General features: G+C 41.7%; 1 protein-coding gene across 1 annotated transcript in view; it reads left to right on the top strand.

Annotated features, from left to right (window-relative positions):
• igsf3 (immunoglobulin superfamily, member 3) overlaps window positions 1-24,069 on the top strand; it is a 72,547-nt gene that overhangs the window by 29,852 nt on the left and 18,626 nt on the right. The window contains exons 3-5 of the mRNA XM_072396944.1: window positions 11,709-12,128; window positions 17,398-17,784; window positions 21,923-22,330. Of these exons, the coding sequence (XP_072253045.1) occupies window positions 11,709-12,128; window positions 17,398-17,784; window positions 21,923-22,330 (1,215 nt within the window). The remainder of the gene's footprint in view (window positions 1-11,708; window positions 12,129-17,397; window positions 17,785-21,922; window positions 22,331-24,069) is intronic.

Genomic DNA, 24,069 nt, shown 5'->3' with positions numbered 1-24,069 from the left:
ATCAACAAGTATACATGTTATTACATTGAAGACTTCTGGCTCGTATTGTGAATGTTAACTCTGTGCAGATAGAATAACTCTAACCCACTGTGACATCGAGTTGGACGTCTGGACCTGCGGTGTCTGGCAACTCATCCTTTATGATTTTTGTGGTGGTTCTTGTTCTGGTATATCAAACGATCCGACTGGGATCTGGAGAGTTTAGTAAGACTGTGTCAACACCTTGGGATATTTGTTGTGTTTCTTAAGCTGTGCACAGTTTGTTAAATGTGCTTTAATGATATTGAGGTTTGAGAGGCTGCTGCCATTGGGGAGTGACATTGCCATGAAGGGCTATGTGATTGGTCTGCACCCGAGTTAACTGGGTGGCTGGTGCATGTCAAAGGAACATCCATTTGAATGCCAGGACCTGAGGTTTCCATGTAGAGCAGTGTATTGTAACAAGGGGATCAATGTTATTCACTTTATTTGTCAGTGGTTGTAATGTTGTCACTGATCAGTGCTTATCAGTGTAATTTTCCCCTTGAAAATCTTTGCTGCCATCAGTGAAAGCTCATCTTATGTTATTCAGAAAATTGATTGGAAATTAAGGGCTAATGAGATGCTGTGATCAACCCACTGTATGTTCCTCCAATGAATGCTAATAAGCTGCACATCCCTAAGGACTCTGTGACCCCCCCGTGCAGTTCTGGTGGGAACGTATAGACGAGTCGAGGGGAACACCTCTGTCATTTATATTCATCTGTGTGTGTTGGATAGCAATTATTCCTTCAGGCTTCACTGTTTGTCTGTTTGGGTGTATTTTGTACCATGTACCTATGTGTTACTGCATATTTTAGTATAATGTCCAATAGCCACAGAGGCTCTGTTTCTCTCTCCCTTCTGCAGGCACCAAGATAAATGGAGAAAATGGTATTCAATTTACTAATATTATGACAGCAAAATGTAAAACAAAACCAGCTGGGTCATTGTGTCTCTGATGTATACGACACAAGCTGGTAGAAGAGAAAATCAGTATTCCAAGAAAACGTGCTTTGTTGTGTTCTGTGCCTAAGATGGGCTGGAAGAGGAAGGTGATAAAAAACAGAATAAGTGATAATTAAGAGCTGTCTGCCAACTCCTCTAATGAAAGGGAAACGCACCAGATAGAGTGGTGAACTAGAGGGAGGTGATGGGTGAGCTGCGGTGGTGCGCGGATGGAGGAAAGCTCAAGTGAGGAGAAAAATGGGACAGAGCCTGGGAGCCTGAACACGAATGACAGCGTAAGAAGAGGGAAAGAAATGCTTGAGAGATCCCTTTTATTAAATGAAGAGGCCCCTTCCCTCTCAGCCCTTGTGACCTTTGTGTTTTAGCACAGGACAGACGCCCACACTCACACACCCACTGAGAGTGACGTTCCGTTGGCAGGAGACCTCACAGCTCCTCACTGAAAATCTCATAACGGCATCTGTGAGCTCTCTCTCTCTCCAATCCCTATCACCTGCCTCCCCCTCTCTGTTTCATCTCTCTTCATGTTTTTTGAAGATTGTATTTGGTGTGGTAGGATAGGACAGTATTGAGGTCTTGGATCGGTTGAGATCATGTGGGACTCATAGTTCCTCATTTAAAAGGCTAATTCCTGACTAATTTGTTTCAGTGTCTTTTAAAAAAATAAAATAAATTAGCAAAATTTTACACTAAATGGTTGTATGGCTGAAGTTTATTCTCAATCATTGCTAAGTGATCCGATTATCAACAAATATCAAAGTATTCGAAAAAAGTAATCTGCAGTAATTTGTATTTTTACACAAAAGCAGCTCGGAAAAAAACCCAAAAACGTTACACTCAGCTCTTTTGGCTGATTCTGTTGAGCAAAAGAGACAATGATTAGCATGCAATGCAGGGCCAGAATAAAAAGTTCAACCTTCTAATACAACTCTCTACATGGCTGCATTCATGTTCAGAGAGAAAATAATATTTGATAAGAACTCTGGCATATTTTCCAGATGAGGCCTTAATTATTCAAAGAAGTTCTGAGCATGCCGATGAGCTAAGATTTGATGCCTAAGTGGGGTTCCTGGTGCTTTTATTACACATGTGAATGTTTTGTTAATGAAACATCTACTGTTTAAGGTCATACTCAACCGTTTGAAATTATTCATGCCTCTGACAAAGACCTTATCTTGTAAGCAAAAAGAAAGCAAATATTTTCAAGTGAGTCAGCAGAACAATTAAAAGCAATCATGTGTCTCAGCAGAACAGATTTGCTTATAGGCTAAATGATTATGTAGTTCATAATCATATAAGCACGAATCATTGGCCATATAAGTTATTGTATTGCATGTTTTTGTGGTGAATTTCACATTCTGGATTTTTTTTTTTAAGTGTATAGCTGTTTGTGGGGTAATTGTGACATCATCTTAATTATAGGAGCAAACAAAATTAGGCAGTTGGCAACAGTAAAGTAGCATCTGTAGTCACTTTGTAGGAGTTTGGGCCCAGTTAGGCCCATTTTAGAAAGGGTGCACTGTCTTTTTTCACTGGCCGGTAGAAAGTAAATACATTTGTAATCATTGATGTTCACAGTATTATGTTCTTGTTCCAGTTACTCTGTAGCCAAAGATCCTCTACTCACCAACAGGCCAGCTTTATGAAATTTTGTAGCCTTCTGGTCTCCAAAGTGGGGCATAAAGTGTTGTGAACACAGTGAAAGTAAAGCTCAATGTGCAAAGGTTTTTTATAAGTAGAGGCATTGTTATAATAAGGCAATTCATTTAGCTGTTACCAAATCTTGCAAGATTCAAGACTCATTCTCTAGTCCCCATATGCCAGTTTAGTGTCTAGAGTATTTTGAGCTACAAAATTGGTTAGAATATTAAAAAATTGTGGGTCGAAAAGACTAGTCGGAATCTGTGTTTTTAGTCATGTCTCCAGAATATCAATTCTGATTCGATCCAGGACCTGCTGCAGATTTTGGCGAAAAACCATATGACTTTTTATAAAGTAGTATCACTAAAGTTGATTATATTTTCTCACTCGCATTTAATTTTTCTGTTTCTTTTGTCAGACTGAGACCGAGTTAAGACTATGTGTCACTGTCCCTCAAAGCATTTCCAGAGTGTTGCTTGGCTCTAAAAAAGAAAAATCCAGATTGTATAACCATGCTCCATCATCTGCCAAAATCACCATTCAAGAAACTTGAAGGCAGAGTTTGTGCAGTGAGTTCGGTTCTACTTCCATGTACGATGACAAAGTTCAAAGCCGCAGACTCTGCTTAACTTTTTCTCACACATCCCACAGGATTGGACACCTTTAGGTTAGAAAAGTGGACTCAGTTCTTGTGCATGCAAACTGGGACGAGGACGGTGCTCCAATCAAATGGTCAAATTGAGCTATAACCATAGTTTAACTCAAATGTGCATGTAATCATTCGGAGTGTTTCCTTGCTGTCAACTTCACAACATCTAAAAGTAAGCTACCCACTATCATGGTAGCCAGGAGTTGAGCAGTGCAATTCCACAAATAGCCTTTAATTTTTTACGTGCGTCATTATTTTTGTATCTGAACGCAAAGTGAATGAAAAGGGTCTTTATACCGTACAAAATAAAATCTAAAGCTTCGAGTGTAAAACTTTGCATGAGTCCAGGAGCCAGAGAGAGCTCACCATATGAGCTTGTCCGTCACAGCTGTCACATGGCAGACAACAAAGCCTTTCAATAAGCTTTCCAATCTTGCTAAAGAAGAACTCATTTAGAACAGCGACCAAATATAGAAAAATCATGACTAAAAGGAAAAAAGCCTTTGTGGAGATAAACTGAGAAGTACAACACTGAGACGGGGATAGATTTTTAAAACATTTTTTTATTCTAAGCCTGAACTGAGTGGTCAGCTGCATTGCTCCTAAAGGTACTTCTGCTCTGGATCAGCCCTTAAGCCTTGTTAGCTGCTGCTTGGCTGCAGCTGATAAAACCTGCCAGCGTCGGTTGCCATTTTAGCAGGCAAGTTGACAGTTGCTGGCTTGCAATGAGAAAGAGTTTGTCTTCGTCCTTCTGCATAATTGTTATTCTGGCTCAATACAAAGCTTAGCATCTTTTATGCCCATATTAGACGCAACTTGAAGCAGTTATTGAAGATTTGCTCTGCATCTTCAATTAAATTATGTGCAGGGTTTATCTGATCATAGTGTATCCTATATTATGAATGGACCCCCTCCTGTGGACAAAGATTCCAAATGGCAGCCTTCAACTTGTCCTCTTTTTCTTTCCCTCTCAGGCTTTTGTTCTCTATTAAAGAGGGCCATCTCATGTCTTATCTTTGTGGCTCCAAGTCATTATCCTCACGTTGCCCTTTTGTCTTTTTCTTGTCTCACTCCATATCCCGTCCTTGTTATAAGTGGGGGCTCTTGGGACTGGTGTGCAGTGCTGAGTTCGTCAGTCGCTCTCAGTCGTTTTGAACCTGCTTGATTTCCTTGTCTCCTGAGAAGGTGTTGGCTCTATGTCTTGTTTGACAGAGTTTTGCTAGTGTGTGCATGAATTCAGTGACAACTACAATATCTCTCTATATATAGAGGTCTACAAACGGAGTAATAATCTATCTGAAATAGTCAACATAAACAGTTTATGTGTATGAGGATTGTGGGCTGTATAAAGAAAGATGTATAAAATGGCAATGGCCCTTTTTCATGTTTGTTTAATCCTTTCTTTTTGACTTCATCTTCAGTATCTTTCCTCTTCTTCTTACATTACCAACTGCCCTTATTTCCCAGTTGAACCACTTCACCCCTCATTCTGACTCATCAACAGCTCTTACAGTGAGAACAAAGGAGTGGAGGGCATGAATGAGTATGATGTTGGATAATAAGATTGCGAAAGACAGGTGTAGGCACAGTTGCTGCACTGATCTCTCTTTGTCTTACTTCCTGACCCAGAGCGCCTGCATATGTTCCAAGCATCCCAGGTCAGTAAATGACGTCTGCTCGGAGACGAGGCAGAACTCGCATGAAGTGAGGCTGAGGATCGCCCACTTGCTCTGTTTTCCCCTCAGCAGTGCTCTTAGTTTCACAGAGTAATTAACAATAATTACCCTGCTGGCTTTGCCAAATGCCCATTTGCTTTGCAGCAACACACACGCACACCGAAAACAGACCCTCAAGAGCATTACCCACTGAAAAGCGGAAACCACTTCAGCTGTGGCTTAACAGCTGCACTGCTTGTCAGTTGTACTCTGAGCGACGCATACAGCGGGGGGGCAAAAGTATGTGGACATTCTTGTCCATGGTTTGTGTGCTATGTTAGTTGTTTAATCTAAACCAAATCTGTTGGGAATCCGAATGCTGCGACACACCATGATCTTTGTGACTGTAACCTGTTCCCAAGGCAATGGTTGTGGGACAACTACTCATGACAGCACTGGAGTACAGTCAAAGACTACGGGTGGCTTTTGCCAATTGATACTTTTGCCACAGTTTGTATTGATAGCAGACAGCCAGGTCTTATCACCCAATTTGGCTGATGCTGAACATTTGTAGCGGTGGCAACATGAAGGGGAAGTGTGACTCTCTGCAGTTCCTCCACTAATCATCCTCACTCATGAAAAGATGACAGAGATGAATAGTCACCCTATGCTAAAAAAAAAAAAAACACAGTCTCACAAACATTAAAATAAATGAAAGATTCCCCACATAAAAACACTGCTGTCTGATTTCCTGATGGCTCTTTTTTTGTTTTCTGCTTGTGGAACTTCACACTGCGGAGAGATGCTAAAAAGCTGCACGCAAGCACGGTCTACAGATCAGACCCTCATAAATGATCATCTTTTTCTCCTCATGTCATCTTTGCAAAATCCCCTCTTCTCCGTCGTTGTGTCCTTGTGTCCCTCGTACTTCTATCCCTATGTGCTTGGACTTAAAAGGCCAGCTTGAGGGATGGCAACTGTCACTCACTTCAGAGGGCTGATGAAGCAGGGGAAGATCAGGAGGAGAGGGAGATGAAAGCGAAAAATTGCAGATGAGGTAGAGCAGGATGAGAGTTGTTTAAAAGATTTGCAGAGGATTGATGGCATCTGTTTCAGTCAAAGAAAAAGCAGAGAAACTGGGGTGCTTTTCATCACATGCATGCATGAGAACCTCCATCTTAAAAAAAAAAAAGTGAAACAGTATCTAATTCACCGAAGAAAAATAATTCTGTTTCCAGTATTAAGATTCCAGTCTCTGACAGTGTTATACAAAATAAGGAAAGCCATCCAAAATCTTCATAAATATCGCCAACCACATGAATTGGAATCGTTCATTGTATGGTATGGGGCTGAGCTACGCTCAACATGGGCACTAAATATAATGCTGAATGTTTTAAAGATATTTAAGAGAGGAAAAACACCACCAACAGAGCAACCCTCGTTATCAGCTTCTGCATTCAATTTTTGCCAGGGTTATTTATAGCGAGGGATATCATCACATTTGTTTTGGCTTTCGAAGATATTAATGATAAATTTATTGCCTGCTCGCTGTGTTTGTTTGTGTGAATCACACTGTAGGTATAATAGTCTCTCAACAGAAAGACTCTCACGCTCATGCTATATTTAAAAGCATTACAATAATGAATCCACATTTTTTTTGGATATTCGAAGTCGAGTAATAAAAAGAAAGGGCTGAGGACATTCAGAGATTCATAGGATCATGATGACGAGAGAACAAGAGAATCCATCAGGCTTGAAGCCATTTGTCAGAAGGGGTAGTTGTTTCATATGCAAGTGAGTGTCACATACCGGTAGCTAATGATGGGTTTTAGCTGTGACGATGGTCAACAAAGCAAGGTCCAAAATAGGTTGGCTTAGATGCTGCCGTTGCATCAACTGAAGAGTATTTCCTTATTGAAGGAACAGCAGCACACCAGACTAAAGGCCTTCCCCTGTTGAGGTGTTTTGCTCTTTCCCTGTTTCTTTGAAGATTGTAAGTTTGAGGATTCTATGTTTTCTTTGGCCTACTCTAATTGGCCGAAGCTGGTCTGTGATAGACGGTGACAGATGGTTCATCCAATCATTTTCCAAATATTAATGTTTTTTTAAAAAATATTATTTAATTTAAAAGTGCCTTCTCATTTCCAAATAAATTTGAGCTACAATTTCCCAGATGGTACCGTGTGACAAACCATCTGGCACGTCATGTTAAACAAATCTCATGAGATGACCAAAACTGTCAGAGCGTCAGTCTGTTTTCCACAACTTTACAACTTCCTCCGTGGTTTACTGCGTACGTCACTCAGTTTTCACTCAGACATGCTGAAGAAAGTTGTTAGACTTTAGAAGCCGGTAACAAATGGACAGTTTTACTCCCCGAGTCGTTTCTAAATGATGTCCTACAGTTTCTCCATAAATGGGACTCTAAGAACCAGTATTGCTTTTGTAGCTTTTTGGAGATTGATGCAAATTTTGGACCCGTTTCAAAACAGACATTTAGACATTTTATCGCTCTATGGTATCCGAGCAAAAATAAGAGACAGCAGCTTGCAGTATATATGTATAAATTTGAAGTTGTGTAATCTTTTCTTCTTAAGTTACCCCTTCTTTATTTTATAAAAGCCATAGCTGTTCAAGAACCAACCAGAAACATTTAAACTTCTGTTTGATCGCTGACGATGGTTAAATCTATACTTTTTTTTTTTTTTGCAAGAAAATAGATACTGAGTGTAGATGTGTTGTCAGTAGTTAACGTGGTAATTGTCTGTAGGAATCTACAGTTTTTAATTTCTCCATAGTGAAGAAACTTGCTATTTAATGCAAAATATTGACTCACTGATGCATTAATACATCTCCCAGATACATTTCTGGGCCGCAATTAAGGCCTTTTACGAGAAATGGAGAAAATATAATGTAACAAACTAAGTTATTGACCTAAGTGAGTGCAGGCTTTGGCTCTTTTCTTGGGATTTGTTGACTGAAAAACGAAAGAGGGGGAAAAAAAGCAATCTATACTATAATTTGGCTGTGGGTGTTGATCCAGTGGTTGTAATTCAGCACACTACAGGTAAAGCAAGTTGGTACAGTGTCTTCATAAGTGACAAGCATGACTGTTTGTGCCTGAGAATGCCATATCATGCTGCTCTTAATCCCCCCCAGATTGGGGTCAGTAGGGCTATTGGAGGATCTCTGTGTGTTTACAACCTCAGCCTGATCATTGGAAAGGGTAGGATTAGCTATTGTTGTCTATTTTATTTGTGTATAGAGATCTGATTGGATCAGCAGGCTTGTAATGAAGTCAAAGAGTTAAATATCTTCATAACAAATGGGCAGAGGGAGAGAGCAGACTGTTTTTTCCCATATAAAAAAGTGTATCTACAGAGGGGACGTGACTCAGTTTCAGAGTTGGGTTGGTGTTGGTGGGTGTGGTTGTTATAGTAACTCCTGACTGTTCCCAAAGGCCTTAAGCATCATGTGGGAGGGTTGCTATGGCAAAAGCAGGTTGTAGCGTAGGTGTGTTGTTGTGGTAACAGTAAGTCTATTCCAGGCTGCCATTCACTCATTGTTGACTGGAGAGGGAGAAGTTGGTTACAAAATGGGTTCACAAAGACCAGAACCGGTCTTGAGTTATGTTGGTGAATTGAAAATGTGTTTTTCAGGGAGAACTTTGAGTGGTGCAGCAGAGATGTAGAGAATGTTCTGCAAAGGACTTGGAAATATGCAATATTTTTTGTCAGTGAGTGATAACTTTATTCAGTATGGAGAGGCTTACTGTGCTTAACAAAATGGCAGATCGTAAATTCTCAATAAAGCTGAAAGCACTGAATTTTAGACTATAAAAAAAGCAACAGTTTAGGTCTTGGAAGTGTGGGTGAGCAACTTCGTCTGCAGGGTTTTTTTTTTTTGTGCTAGTGTTTGGCAGAACCAAAGCTGGATAAGCCTGAAGGGTGGGCATGGCTATGAGGTACAATGCAGGGTTGGGATTGTTGTTCTCTTATAGATCTCTTATACTCACAGAAGCAAGACAAGACACTGATGCTTGTGTAAAGAGGTGTGTGCTCATTTGGAGGATGTTAAAGAAAACAGAGCAGTTGGAAAGCAGAGGCACTGAGCCTAGATGGGATAATGTTTTGAAGAGAAAAGTCACCTCGACTAAGCTCTGGAAAGCTCAGTCCACTGGATAAGGCTCTACATTCAAGAAGTGTATAATGAGCTTCTAAGTCCTGCCAAATTGCACAGCTGCGGCAAATCTTTCCCCTTTGCTTTAAACAAGAAGCCCCGACAGCTCATAACCTTGGTGGTTGCTGAAAAAGTCCTGGCAGGTGGACGTTACCACTGACAGCATAATCAAATCCTGAAGGAAATGTCACAGAACATCCCAAAATATATTGTAATGCCTACCCTCAAACCAGATTAGTCCTGTGTCAGGCTCCACCAAACACACATTGTTACTGGAGTTGACCGTACCTTGGAATATCTAAAGCATCTTGAAATAAAGGCTATTGAAAAGAGGTGATCCTAGAATAAAAAAACTAAAAGGTAGTCAGTCAATGGAGTCAATCTGTTTGGGGACCAATATGCTTGTTAGTGGAGGTAAGATACAGAGACTTTGAGGCAAGATAATTCAGCAGAGTCTTGGGCGTTGAAGGACAAGCTGAAAGAAAAACCATCAGCGAAAACCACCAGTGGAACAGAGAGCACCTCAGAAAAGCAGAACCATGGGGCTGGAATGTAGCTCTGTGCCAGCTCTGACACAAGCAGGGGGCTATTTTTGGTTTAATTATTCATTTGGACAGCTGGAGTTTTTGAACAGTCACCTAAGACCAGATATTACTGTGAAACCATTTGCAGTTGGTGAATGAGTGGATTGAACAATTGTCACCCAGCAGTCCCAACCATTACCATCGACTGCTCAACGTGTATCTCTTGAGAATAAAAAGCTTTTCCAATAACAGATATTCAAACCCAGTAAGATTCCCATATCAGTCATTTTCTCTTGCAACGTTACGAATAAAAGCACCACAAGTGTTTTTTAGTTTTTTTTTTTTTTTTTTTTGCTGCCCTTGACTTTTATTTGCATTCCCTGTTGCTAGACAGTTTTTCAAAGACTCGGTGAGCTTCAGAGATAATATTCAGTTAGACCTTGACAGTTTTTTGAAGAATGCTGAAAACTATAGCAGGGAAATGTTTAGCTGTGTCTGAGCTCAGTTTATTCGGCTCCAGACTGCAGCATCTTATCAGAGTGCGCCTGAATCTGACCTTCATTTTCTTTTTCTTTTTTTTTTTTTTTTTTTGTCTTGACAGTGTCTTGTTAGACAGTAAGCAGATGTCAAGCCTTTTCTCCGCATGCTATTTATTTATCCCTGATTTCCCTGTCTTTGTTCTTCCATTTGTTCCATAGGTCGGGTCTCTTTCTCTGGTTCTCTCTATCTTTAAACATTACTCGTGTCTTTACACAGACACACATGAGCAAACACCCGTAGACAGGCTTGAGTGTGTCGGTGCATGTAATATGCACTTACATAATTTTGAAATTAGGCAGGATTTAAGCTTTTCCTTGCATTCGGTTAGTCCAAACATGTGAACTAGGGAATGGTATTCTTCACAATGACAATCATTTAGGAGTCTCAATTGCCAAACATCTTGAAAAAACACAAGGCAATGGAATATATATATATATTTGGACTTACTACAGATTTTTTATTTCATATATATATATATATATATATATATATATATATATATACATACCACCTCTTTAAATAAATGTGGGGGTTTTTTTTGGACTTACTACAGATTTTTTATTTCATATATATATATGATTAAATAAAAAATCTGTAGTAAGTCCAAAAAAAAAAACAACCCACATTTATTTAAAGAGGTGGTTCTTTAGATGCTTGTTAGCTTAGTTCCCTCAGACATCTTCACCTTATAACCTGTCTCCCTTATATTTGTCAATATTGCATTGAGCTTAAATCCTGTATTGTCTCTCTTTCTGTCTTCTCTGCACACACACTTATATACGGCACAGTAATGCCCTGGTTCGCATCCAAAAATACTCCTTCAGTTAAACAGGTTCCTTTAAAAAGCTGCACATGTTTATTTTTGTCGCTGTGCTTAGCGTTTCCAGCCTGCCTCCTGAAATGATCACATCTTGATGTCTCTTTTCCTTCCTTGCACCTGACTGTCCCCACTCTCTCATCTCTTGTGTTCTCAACCATCTGGCTTGTGTTCTTTTCTTTTTTTTTTTCCCACAATGCAGATGGGACTGAACTGAGTCTATTTCAGTAATTTTAGCTTACTGTTTGTACGTGTGATCAAAAGTGGTGGAGATGTTTCGAGATTGGATCTTGTGTTATGTTTACTATAGCAATCAATATGGGATATAATCAGTGGGAAAGCTGCACCAGAGGCGTCTCTGGGGGCATCTGGCTGTGAGAGATAGAGAAAATTCCATTGACACATGGGGACACGTGAAAGTCATATATGGAGGAAATGGAAGGTAGCCACCTCAGAACAAAAAGCCTGAGTAAATGAACGCCTTTTTCTCACACCTTCTTCAGCGAGTAAATCAGATTACTAACCACTTACAGCAGCATGACTGCTTTTTCTCACATCCGTAATGGTTGCATAAATAAAAATGCAATGGGTAGCACTCGATATTTAATAACATGAGATTGGAAGCTTTTTATATGGAGAAATATAGGCTTTATAAATGGGATTGATTAGGCAACAAGTACCTGACTTTTTTTTTTTTTGTTTGTTTTCTCTTTCAGTCATCGCTGACTCGTTGACAGTGACAGCTCCGGCCCAGACTCTGTCCAAAGTGGAGGGCGACACATTACAGCTTACGTGCGAGGTGTCCCGGACCACGGTGCATCACACTCACTTGTCTGTCGGTTGGTACCTGAGGTCTCCAGAGGACGCAGTTGCCCCACCTCAGGAGCTGGTCACCTTGTCAAGGGACTTCGTTTTGCGCTCTGGGGGACCTTATCGGCAGAGGATGGCGGCAGGGGACCTCAGGCTGGACAAAACAAGTGCTACAGCATACAGGCTAACCATTCACATGCTGCAGCCAGTGGACCAGGGATTGCTCTACTGCCAGGCAGCTGAGTGGATTCAGGACACAGATGGAAGCTGGTTCGCCATGACCCGAAAACAGAGCGACAAGACCCAACTCCGTATTCAGCCAACTGGTATGTGATTTGTAGATTTACCACACATTTACTAAACTGCGAATACAAATCTTTGAACAAAGTGGTTCTTTTTCTGATTGAGGGCTGGTGTTCAAGCCAGTTCTAAGTTGTTTCTATAAAGAACCAGCTAAGGAGTTGTTTGATTTTCTTCTGCCAGAGAGTTTCATTGTTGCATCACTTTAACTGTCTCCTCCAATAGATGTCTGAGGCTCCCTCTTTTTATGATAACAGGCTATTCTGAATTCCTGTAGAGGACCACAGTGCTGGGATCTTCACACATCACGGTGTTTGTCTTGTGTTTCCTGCAAACTCATACCTTAATTAGGTTACCATTATTAGTAATAAAATCACAGCCACATGTAACATTGCCTATACCACCAGCTACTGATGACACCACCTAGAGTTTGTGCTCAAGTCTAGTTAATGTAAATGTGCCTGAATGCCATTCTCTCAATGCCATTCATCAGTACAATAATGTAAAACGCATGACAATAACCTTGAAGACTGAAGATTCTGATCCAGGTTTCAATGTACTTACTGATCCCCAAGTCAGGGCTCAAGGGGTAAGAGCCATGTTAGAGTGGAAGATGCACTCAGGGCTGAAGATGGAAAGCTCCCTGGCTTGAAGTTTGAATAAAAGCAGTGCTTTATGATTGTGCTTTCATTAAGTATTGAGCATGAATGGATCTGAATGGATGTCCGCGTGTTGTGCATGGACACTTTTAACCCATGAACATGAGGAGCTAGGCATCAAACCATCAACCCTGTAATCAGTGCGCAGCCCTCTGCCCTCTTCTTTTTGATCCACAGTCACAGAGTTCAAAAGAAGCGATTCTGTGGGAAAGAAGAGGGAGGGAGGTAATCACATTGGTCCCTCTGTCCTTTTGATAGGCAGGCATGCCTCCATGTGGGCTGGGTTCCTCTGATTGCTGATCGGTATCTCACACTAAGCTCATTAGCTTACTAAAAAGGCTTAGCTAAACCTCCACAGACTCCCCCACTTTTGTATTTGTGTCTGCTTGATGGGCAACATTACAAGCAAACCCCAGAAAAAAAATTCAACCTGTGTTTGACATGGAAGACCTATGACTTCCACATAAGCAACCTCCCCAGGCAGCACGGAGACCAGGGTTCAGAAGCCAAAAATGTGTTTCTCAATCACTCTGCATTAACAGTTACATGAGGCTTTTTTGTGCTGGAATGCATCAGTGGGAGAAACCAGACTTGTTGCCAAAACTGAAGGAAGAGATTACATAAAGGGAGATGGTTACCAACTAAGGGAATGAGGAAGAAGGGTGAGCGGTGGCACAGGGAAGAGTAAGTAAGAAGAGATGCATGATGGAAGTATGTGGGAGAAAAAAAACTGTGCCGGGATGGCTGATGGAGAGAGTATGTCTTCTATGATAATGATCTAATAAGCCGTCACCCTCTGCGAAGGCCAGAAGGACAAGTAACAAAAGCTGTTTTATGACTCCCCATTTGTTCTTATAGCTTCTCATCTGCCTTGACCCCATCCCGTCCGCTCAGATGTGGTCCACATACATCAAGAATCTCTTTGTATGCTTCCAAGAAAGGGGCAAGGATATGGGTGATAAACTGCTTTGTCATTTGCTCAATTACCAAGGAAGCATGCCGTGGTGAGTGTCTCATGCCAGAAAATCACTTCAAAGTGGAATCTTTTTACCACTCTCCATTAAGAATAGGATCAAATGTGGACTGATCCGACTTGATGGTGCCCCAGATAGTACAGCGGGGATGAGAAGAGAAGTTGGAACTTAGATGTAAAGCAGGTTTTTCAGATGAGTTTCTGCTACTTCAAGACAGAGTAGACAAAAGGATCAACAAGTTCCCTTCTCAACACTCTTTGTCACTCTCTGTCTTTCTTGTAATCTATTATTGATGGAGTTATTGTTGCATGACAAAGAGAATAAAGCAGTTTCAAGACAGCGTGCAGCTGTTCTGAGTGCTTTAAGTCGAGTGTGTATTAATTTCGACTTCTTTTTGTGTACTTTTTTGTACGTTTTGAGGGCGCACCTTTAGGCATGCATGGTGTGTGTTTGATGTTTCACCTGTTTAAGCGCATATTTGACTGAGAGAGTGCAAGACAGGCATATACAGGAGAGGGAGCAGCTTCTAAATTAGACTTCTATTATAAAAGATGGAGAGGATCACAAGACAGCCTCATCACTAGCTAATCATCCACAGCCGGCATCAGAGAAAGGAGCAACAGACAGAATCTTAATGCATCTGTCACGGGTTTTTCTTTTGCCATATTCCTCTTCTTTCTCTTGTCTCTCACCTCGTCATTCGTTTTCTGCTCTCGTATCAGCTCATATTTTCGGCATCCATTTCTCGTCACATATTTTTTTTCCCCCCCTGCTCCATCACTCTTGCTTACTTTTTTCTCTTAATTACGCCTAAATACGACCATGTCTGAGATGTGCAAGGCTACACCGTCTTCTATGAGATCTTCTATGTATCCCTGTAAAATTCTCTGATGCTGAGTGGTAACCGCGTGTGATCTCAGCAGGTCGTGACACGGATTCCAATTCAAATGTCACAACACGGCAACTTTTTGTCCTCGGAGTTGCAGCAAGCAATATGTCATTAATTTTGGCATCTGTCATCTGTTCTGTTCTCCTTCTGTCATTCCTGTTGAATTATGCGTTTATGCATGTGCGCTACTACTGTTGGTTATGCTTGCTCTCCTCATTGAGTCCAACTTAAAAGGCCGGATAACGATGCACTTTAACCCTACCATCTTAAGCTATCATGCAAGTCTTTGGAAAGAAAATCGATGCAACCGGGAAAAAAATCTAAGTAACAAAAAAAAAAAAACTAAAAACATCAACACACAACAGACCAGATGCAATGATAATCACAGATGCTATTATTCAAATGGAATACAAAGATTTAATGTAAGTTTTACAGAAGAAAAACTTAATTTCTCATTTATAAAATCAGGTGGATTAAACTGACAGAAATTGCGTGATTATCTCTTTTAATTCCCATCATTTGATGTTCGACTGTCACTCGTTTTGATTACATTGTGATGCCTTCTGCTCCGTGTTAACCACAGCTGAGTGGAAAGCTGTACCCACAAGCTGATGCTTATGTTTTTTTAGTTTTTTTTTTTAAGATTAGCTATGAATCCACCCCCTCACCTTTTTTTCTCTCCTTCTATATACATTTGTGTAACGCTAAACTATAATTACGACTAATGCAGTGATGGCGTAAATTGGCCACTTAAGTCATTATTAATAACTATCATGAAAAAAAACTTTAACATCATGAAAATATTGCTAATTGTTTTGAGAGCGTGCAACTCCACCAGAAAAAAAAAGGCTTCAACTAAGGTTCGAACCCTGAACCTTCTGCGATGAGGCCAAAGCACTAATTTGTGACCCGCCACCTCACCCAGTATTCCAGAAATCCTATTTCTGAGTTGATTTCATAATAAATCTAATCACTAAAGCTGAATGGTAGTGTTCTATATAGCACAGATGCCTCTGGTTTTGAACCTGCTAATCAGCTCAGTGAGTGACGATAATTCTAAATTGCCCATAGGTGTGAATAAGAGTATGAATGGTTGTCTGTTAGTTTAGATAGAATCATGCGAGTAGTCATGTTTGTGTATATGTAAACACTATGCCCCCCCCCCTCCCATCGTAATATTCGCCTGCGTAACTAGCCCTGTAACAGTTGCAGGCTTTGAACTTTTCCACATGAGTGTGTTTTTCAGGGATCCTGTTTACAGTCTTTGTAATTGCAGCTCGGGGCTAAACCCCACAGAGATGCAAAGCAGCTGTCTCCGATACGTACACTGCTCACCCTCTGCAAATTGATATAACACAGAACACTGGACACACAGCTACATACGCACATATACACGACACAACAGCACACGGGCAGACAACAAGTCTAATTTGGCCACGTGACAGTGTTAGAACGAGCCGTGTTTACCCTATGTGTTGTCTTAGACAATGCTCAAGGCGGAGGGAGCGCCTGACTCGGATTCAGACAGCTGAAGAGAATTTTAATTAGATGGGTTTTTTTCCCATTTATTACAGAGGTGAAACCAAGCAGGGAGAGAGGGCAAAGTTGTCTGAAATATCAGTTTTACAGGGGTAGTGCGCTGCGTGACCTTAACCTTCACGAGTTTTCACTGTTTTTCCATTCAGCACTAACGTATTCTATACTGCCTTGACCTCTCTGGCCACCTCAAGCCCTTCCTATACCATATCTCCTTCTGTGCAGACATTTCTTTTTTCAGACATTAGAAAGAAGTTGATTGGAAAGTGAAGGAGGCATTCTGTGTCCTTTTTGCACAAGCTAATTCAGTTTCCCGAGGACTTATTGAAAGGTCTGAGACATACATTGTGCATCTTTTTAGTCTTCTCTGAGCTGGTACTAGGAAACAACTCTGAATCGCTCATTGAATTAGATATTTTCCGACTTAGATGGCCCTAAACAAAGTGCTGAGACTGTTATGGGCTTTATAGACGGAGCCAAAAATTGCCTGTCTGGAGTGTCATTGAACATATGTCCCTCTTGTATTTTCAGCGTGGGCGCCCACGTTGCCGTTGTCTCACTGCTCAACCTGTTCAAAATGTTGAATCACAGTTGCGTCTCTCGGCGAGAGAGCTCACTCTGATTGGCTGTTTCGTGAGACGAATGAGAAACGGCGACGACGGAAAGCTAACGGTTAACTTAACATGTTCGAGCACAATCTCGTCTCTTTTGTCATCTTCATCTCTCCAATGCAAGCAACACTTTCACAACAACCCGTCCATGTGGAGTGAAGAAACTGAAGACAAGCTAATGATCATGACTCGAGAGACCAGCTTTGTATGCCGTTACTTGAAACACACAAAGCACATGTTGCTTTTCTTTTTTTATCTACACTGTCTTCTAGTTTAGCATATTCAATGACATATATAGTACTGCCCCCCTCTGCTCTGGCGGGCAATGTCTTCTTGCACAGGCAGTGTATTCATGCTGTTTTGTTTGCTCAGATGCTGGAAATGTGAGAAGCTCCAGCAGGGTGGATTCTCGTCACTGCTTATTATTTAAATCAGTTTGGTGTATAAACATGTATTTGAGGTTTGTAGTTCCTGATCACTGCAGACACTCAGATTTATACTTTCAAGCTCAGAAAAAAATATTTTTCCCTATATGTCACTTCTACACCTTGACTTTTTGAAGCAGCTTTCATTAAAGTTTATGTAAATTTTTTTTAACCCTCCTTTTCCCTCTGTTTTCCTTCCAGACCGGGACTTCAGCATTCAGGTGAGCACGGAGCGACGGTCCTTCACGGCCGGTGAACCGCTGGAGCTTCGCTGCACCATTGAGGCGCAGAATGTCCCAGAACGTTTCTTCTCGGTGTCGTGGGTCTTCAGCAGCTCACCGGTGGCCGTGGTGGGCCCCAGTGCCGTGCCTGTTCTGGGCCCCGATTATATTGCCCGTGAGGCAGCTGGTCTCATGACGGTGCGTAAAGAGAGTCCCAACGTGCACCTGCTCAAGCTGCAAAACTTGCGCCAGGAGGATTCTGGGAAGTACATCTGTCGTGTGACGGAGCGTGAGAAGACGCCAACAGGAGACTTCATCGACCGCAGCAAGAGGTCCCGAAATGTCCAGATTTCAGTCCAGCCGCTCAGTAAGTATTGAGTCCCTCCCCTCTATGCCCCCACCCCCACCCATTCCAAGAATGGCCTATGACAGATAGCTGTGCTGCCTCTATTGTTAGCCTTGAGAGAGAGGAGAAAGAATAATGCTGCTCTTATTCCTGATGCATTTTCTGTTTGAGTGGATTGCTAAGGGTTAGTAATGCAGCATTGTGGTTGTTCCCATTTGCTTGCCTCGGTGGGAGGAGGGTAACACTATAGGAGGATAATGGAGAGCAGAAGAGTCCAGACTGAAGGAGGCTGAGCTAACAGCCATGAAATGAAAGTATGGAGAAAGAAAAGAAGCAGAGAAAGGCGTCCAGCTCTCCAGGGCCCTGTAAGTGGTTCCCTGGGCAAAATGAATGTGTTCTGCTGGGGAAAACCTCTTCAGCTGGCTTAAGCAGGACTGGCCAGTGTGGTTGTGTCAGGCTGGCAGCTGACTGATACAAATCTACAGTCAAACCTTTAAAATCTTGCTGACAATTCTGTCATCTGCCATTGAGTCTTTTCAATCTTGTCTGGGAATAAGCAGCACTCCCTCTTCTCTCTGTACTTGTTTGTCTATTAAGGGCTGGACCAGTGTGAATGGAGCCAGCTGCTACCAGCATAATACAGCATATTAATGACAGAGCAGTATCTATTCTAAAGCAGCCAATGCTACCTCATTCTGACCGCTGGACCTTCTGCTAAATTAGCTGAAAAACAATGTCCCTGAGTAGTCTACAGGGAGTAACTGTGGTTAGTAATAGAGGTTTTGTTTTTCCAACAAAAGACCTCGATGCCCTGTAAGGCGTGTTTATAGCATTTACACAAGATAATAGCCATGGTGACTGGAGGAGGGCCTTTTCTGGGATATAAGCAGCTGTGTCATGCAGCATGTGTTTCATGCAAAAAACTGTCATGTCATGCTTGATTTCTCTCTCCTACACTCGTACACAAATCACACAATTCTAGATGTGCTTCATCACTTTAATTGGTGGGATAGGGGTAGAGTCAGTAATAGGTTGCGACAGAGGTAAGAGTTGATGAGCCAGAGGCAGGCAGAGGTGACAGCAAAGGCAAAAAAAACGGTAGTAAACACCTCTGGCAAATGAATGTTGATTGATGAATTTACCTTTGCGATGAGAAAGCAAGAGAGAACTCACTTGCCAAACTGAATCTGTATCATTCTGATAGAAAGGCCAAGTGCAAAAGTAGTGAAAAGCAGAGGGTCTGTACTGTTGTGGAGAGAAAATTCATTCTACTCAGCAAAACCCAGACGGAGCTTGTGAGGAGAATGTAAAATATAAAGTTCAAAGGAAGCGAAAAAGGAAAGTTAGAGAAACATAAAATTGTTCAGAAACTAGACAAAATTATGCAAAGGCCAATGACTCTAAATGTACGTCTCACTTTCGGAAGAGTGGTCACTGCAGGAACGGAAGAGCGATCGTACGCATTATAAAGCTGTTCAAATGAGAGACAAAGGGAAGGAGAGGGATAGAAGGTTTCCTTCTGTTCATTTGAATCTGATAGAAATAAGAGGCAAGTTTATTCCATTTTCACAGAGGGCTCGTGCTTATTAGGGGGTCGGTGAGCTGAGAAGGAAGCAGCAGAGCTTGGCCTGAGGGGAGGAAAACAGTGAGAAATCTTAAGCCAAATACCTGAGAGACTGCAGCACTGGTCTCACAAGGGAAAGACATCTTATGGGTCAGCTAGAGCTCCATGAAGTATGATGAACGTAGAAGTGATGTGAGTCTCAATAATAAAAAAAATAAAAAAAACTGAAGAGAACACTTTTATCCTTTCCCTCTGAAGTGACTCTGAGCCCTGTGTTATGAGCCTTCTTTCCTGTGCGTATGAGGAGTCGATGAACAAGCTTCACGGGGATAAGAAGGAGAATCACAACCCACTCACACAAATTTACTTCTATTCTTTAGTTGTCTCTGCAAAGTACCAGAGGCCAGTTACCCTCTCATGGATGCTTCATATGAACCCCTTATGTCCCTATTACAGGCTAGTGTTGTACTCCTGGGAAGAGATACAGGATTTGTTTTGTTGCCTGGGCGCCATGTCCTCATTTCTTTCCTAAGGAAATGTTTTTCACATTCTCTTTAGGATTCAGTTAAGAGAGAACATTTGTGAGGACTTTTTTTCCGAGCTCTCTCATCACTTGCCTTATATTGTGTCCACGTGACCTTGTCTCAGATACACAGTGGATGCAAGAGGCATTTAATTTTCATTGCGTTAAAGTTCCCATGAAATAACTGGTGGTAGGCTGGTTGGCATTGGAAAATTTCGTGTTTTGTGTACGTAAAAGAAAAACTAGGGAGCCCCCTCTCCATCAAATTCAGATTTCCAGTGGACTTCAAATTTGACATGGCCCATCATTGTCTTTTTGCCATACAATTTACATATTTACAAAATATGTTAACATGCATGAATTCTAAAAGTATAGCTCTTTTCGGAGCAGATATTTTAGTATTTCGCTGCAGGAAAAGAACAAGTTCAATTCACAAAAAAAAAGACTACATTAGTTCTAAGTGAGCAAGTTACACAATCCATTTTGTGCAGTTTGTCTAACTCACTTAGACACTTGATTAACAGAGCCGTTGTTAATGGCTTTTCCTGCTGCACAAGCCAAAATGTCTGCCATGAAAAAGAGTCCCTGTGGACAGGTGTTTCCTGCTTGTTTTAATTATCTTTTAGATGTGACTAGAACTTGACTGGAGTCCATCTGTCACAAACTGAACTCACTATATAGTTTAGAGAGGCGTACAGCCGTGTGTGCATATAAGATTTTACACAATTAACCTTTTTTGTGGCCAACATTTTGACTTGACTGTGAAGATAAAGCTCAGGCGTACTTGAGATAGCTGCAGTCAATTTAGAGGGGATCTTGAGCCAGCAGGATGTCTGTCATACCTTTTTTGGGGGAAATTAGCTATCATTAAGGCTTAGGGAGACCTGTAGCTCTACTTTCTGTGGGACTGCATAGCATTTTTATCCCGAGCCCCTCACCCCACAAAATGGGATGATGTCCCACATTTTGATTGGCTCTATGTGTCGAAGGTTAATCTACGATTTGGCTTTTCCAAAGGCTGTGAAAAAAAACAAGGGAAAGCTGGCATCACAGAGGCACAGGTTAACCACACAATCTTCTTGCTACACTCAATGGGTAAAGTTTGGCAAGATCAAAAAGTCATAACTTGAACTATGCAGATTTTAGCAGAACATTCTGGAAAATAATACAAAGATGAGAAAATGCAGCTTAAAAACAAGGCTGGAAAGTTACTTGGAACTATGGAAGCCAATTGTCAGAGTTATTTGGCTATGTAGCTGTTTTAGGTTTACACAGTGGAGAATACAATGCAAAGCAACAGCACACCTGAGTCTCACAAGAAACGTGGCTCAAAAAGAGATGTGCTGATGTACAGATGCGCTTCTGCTCAAACCCAAAGTCAGATGAGGAAAATGGTACAGTAACTGTAATCAGAAAGTGCCACACTGTGCAGTGTTCCTGATCACACAGGCCAACAGTGGAACTAAGCACACACTTGTCAGTTATGTCGTGTTTATACAAATCCAGCCATCATAGTCACATATGTACTGCCATGTGCCTTTGTGGGGGACTCATATATGTACTTGTTTATTTCTAAGCTCAACTTTTATTTTTTTTTAATTTTCAACTAACATTCAGCATTGCTGACATGTACCACATTTCCCACACAAACACACTCTTAGTCTCGCATTTAGTTGGTTGGAATCTGGTCAACCTTTTTAACACCACCTGTTCTTTCTGTGTGCTGCGAAAAATTATGGACCAAAACCAAGCCAGGCAGTACATACTCTCTGAGGGCCAATGCAGTAAATCTATGAACAAGGTACATAGCCATTTCTAAAGTTTTAAGGGTTCTCAGGAGCACAGTAGACTCAATAACTTGGAAATGGAAGAAGTTTCTAACTATCAGGAGTCCATTTAGCATTGGCTATCTGGCCAAATAAACAATAACAATTTTCTAAAGTTACAAAAGTTACACAACATTAAATCTTCAACACAATAAAAAGTATGCTGAGTACTTTTTAATTAAACTGTATCTGCAGTTCTCACGACCAACTTCTCCTGTCCTGTTGTTTTTTTTCTTTCCCACTCAGAGAGCAACATCACAGTTTCCTTGTCTAGTAACTCCTCAGAAGTCCAAGAGGGCAACGGGATCCAGTTGACCTGTTCAGTCCACTCCCTTGCAGGCCCTGTGTCTGTTGTCTGGCAGTGGATAGACAAGCAAGTGACGGGACCAATCCAGGAAGTGGCCTCGGTGGATCGTGATGGCACCGTATGGCACAGCCCCTCCTACAGAGAGCGCTCCAGTTATGGGGAGATTCGTGTGGAGAAAGTGCGACCCGACACATTCTCTCTGTCCATTTACAACGCTTTACCCGGGGATGAGGGTCAGTACCGCTGCACAGCCACTGAGTGGCTTCACACTGGGACTGAACCAGACCTAAACTGGGAGAAGATTGGAGAGAAATCAGCCACCAAGGCAGTCAATGTCAAGACTGTTGGTAAGTTATATAACCCTAATGATGCCTTCGTGTAGTCTGTATTCGAACATATTTAATCCAGTAAGACATGTAAACATTCTAAAAAGCACCATGTGGCTGCACACTTAAATACTGAATCAAAGAGAGGCTTGTAGTTTGTGATGGGCTGAATGACTCAGGAAAGACATGCAGTACACATAGTTGAATATGCCATGGTTTATTCATGCAGCCGCTTTAGGCAAAGAGCTATTACGACAGACACACTCTCTAACACCACCTGCCTCATGTCAAGAGCAGTGCTTCCATGACATCCATGAGAGAGCCACACACACTCACATACACCCCTGTGGATTAGTCAAAATTATTAGAATGGAAATGCAGTGGCAATGTGTTTCACAGTCTGTGGGTCTCCTCTGTCACTGAGTTAAGCTGAGCATCCGCCGCTCAGGCTGAGGAAGCCAGTGGAGCGGAGCGGTGAAGAGCTGGCAGGCCCAAGAGCAGGGGGTGCAATACAGGCACACATACACACACACAGCCAACGGATTAACTCCCTGCAGCAACGCACAGTGGTGCTGCGGAGAAGAGATGTCAGTTTTTAAGTGGTCATTTGTCAAGTTGGGGCAACAAAAGGAACATTAGTTCGAGAAGTAAGAGACGCATTATGCAGATCAAGAGAAAGAAGTCCGAGCTGCACATCTCTCTACAGTCAGACTCCTCAACATTACCTCATTTTCTCCTCCGTGCTTATTGATCAAAGCATTTTGTAAATGTGCACTGTTGTGTGACGGTCGGTGTGTTTTACTCTGTACCCTCATTTTTCTCACTTCAGCCTCCAGCTGCAATTTTATTGGACCTAAGCCTGCCATGTAAATTGAGCTGTAGTTTTTATTTCAGCCCCCTTCACTTCTACACTTCTTAGCTTTTTTTTTTTTTTTTGCTTTTTTTCTCTGGTGCTCTGGTCTGGCATCTAAGCTCTGATCGAGTTTCACATTGACCTGTCCTCTGATTGAACCAGTCAACAAGCTGTTCTTTGGCATATTATATATGCCCACTGTGCCTTCATTTAGTTTACAGCCATCTCCTTTATGGACTTCTTTTGACTGCCGACAAGACCCAGTGGGAATGGCCAGGGATGCCCTCTGGAAGTCTTGTGTAGTTGTTACCACAGTGAAGACAATGGTGCTCGGAAGGGAGAGGCTTTCTTCCAGCTGATTGGCTTAAGGGACCCTGAGGGTGTCTAGAGTGGAGTGTGTGTAAGAGTAATGAGCTTACATATACTCATAGATGCAATGTTCCAAAAAACAGCAAAAGAAACAAACACATTCATGTTTATTCACACACAAACAATCCACAGTTGTATGGGGGGAAAAAAAAAGTGTGAAATCCTCTTTTCTGTCACTGAGGCACGCAAACAGTAAGGGAGATGGATGGATGGATGGTGCCAGGAGATGAGAGATAGAGCAAGAGGAGAGAGTTATTGTCTATTGGAGAATTACAGCCCCAGGCGGCTGTGGCAGCAGTAGCCAAGTCTGGACAGAAAGCCATTGATTACACACCCTGAAGGACGCCGGGGATGATGGCTGTCAGAGGACAAGACAGGGTGAGGGACGGATTGAAAGCAGCGGGGCTGTTGACAAGAACATGATGGGGAATCTGGAAAGTCTCAAAGAAATGAGTGATCTTATCTGGGAAATTTGAGGCTTCATCAGCGTGTCTGCTCTTTCTTTTTCTTTTTTTAAAATCTAAGTAAGCTCATCTCT

This window comes from Leuresthes tenuis, unplaced genomic scaffold (assembly GCF_036924035.1).
Source record: "Leuresthes tenuis unplaced genomic scaffold, fLeuTen1.0.hap1 SCAF_12, whole genome shotgun sequence".
In the NCBI taxonomy this organism is placed as follows: Eukaryota; Metazoa; Chordata; class Actinopteri; order Atheriniformes; family Atherinopsidae; genus Leuresthes; species Leuresthes tenuis.
This window is presented reverse-complemented; position numbering and strand designations above follow the sequence as displayed.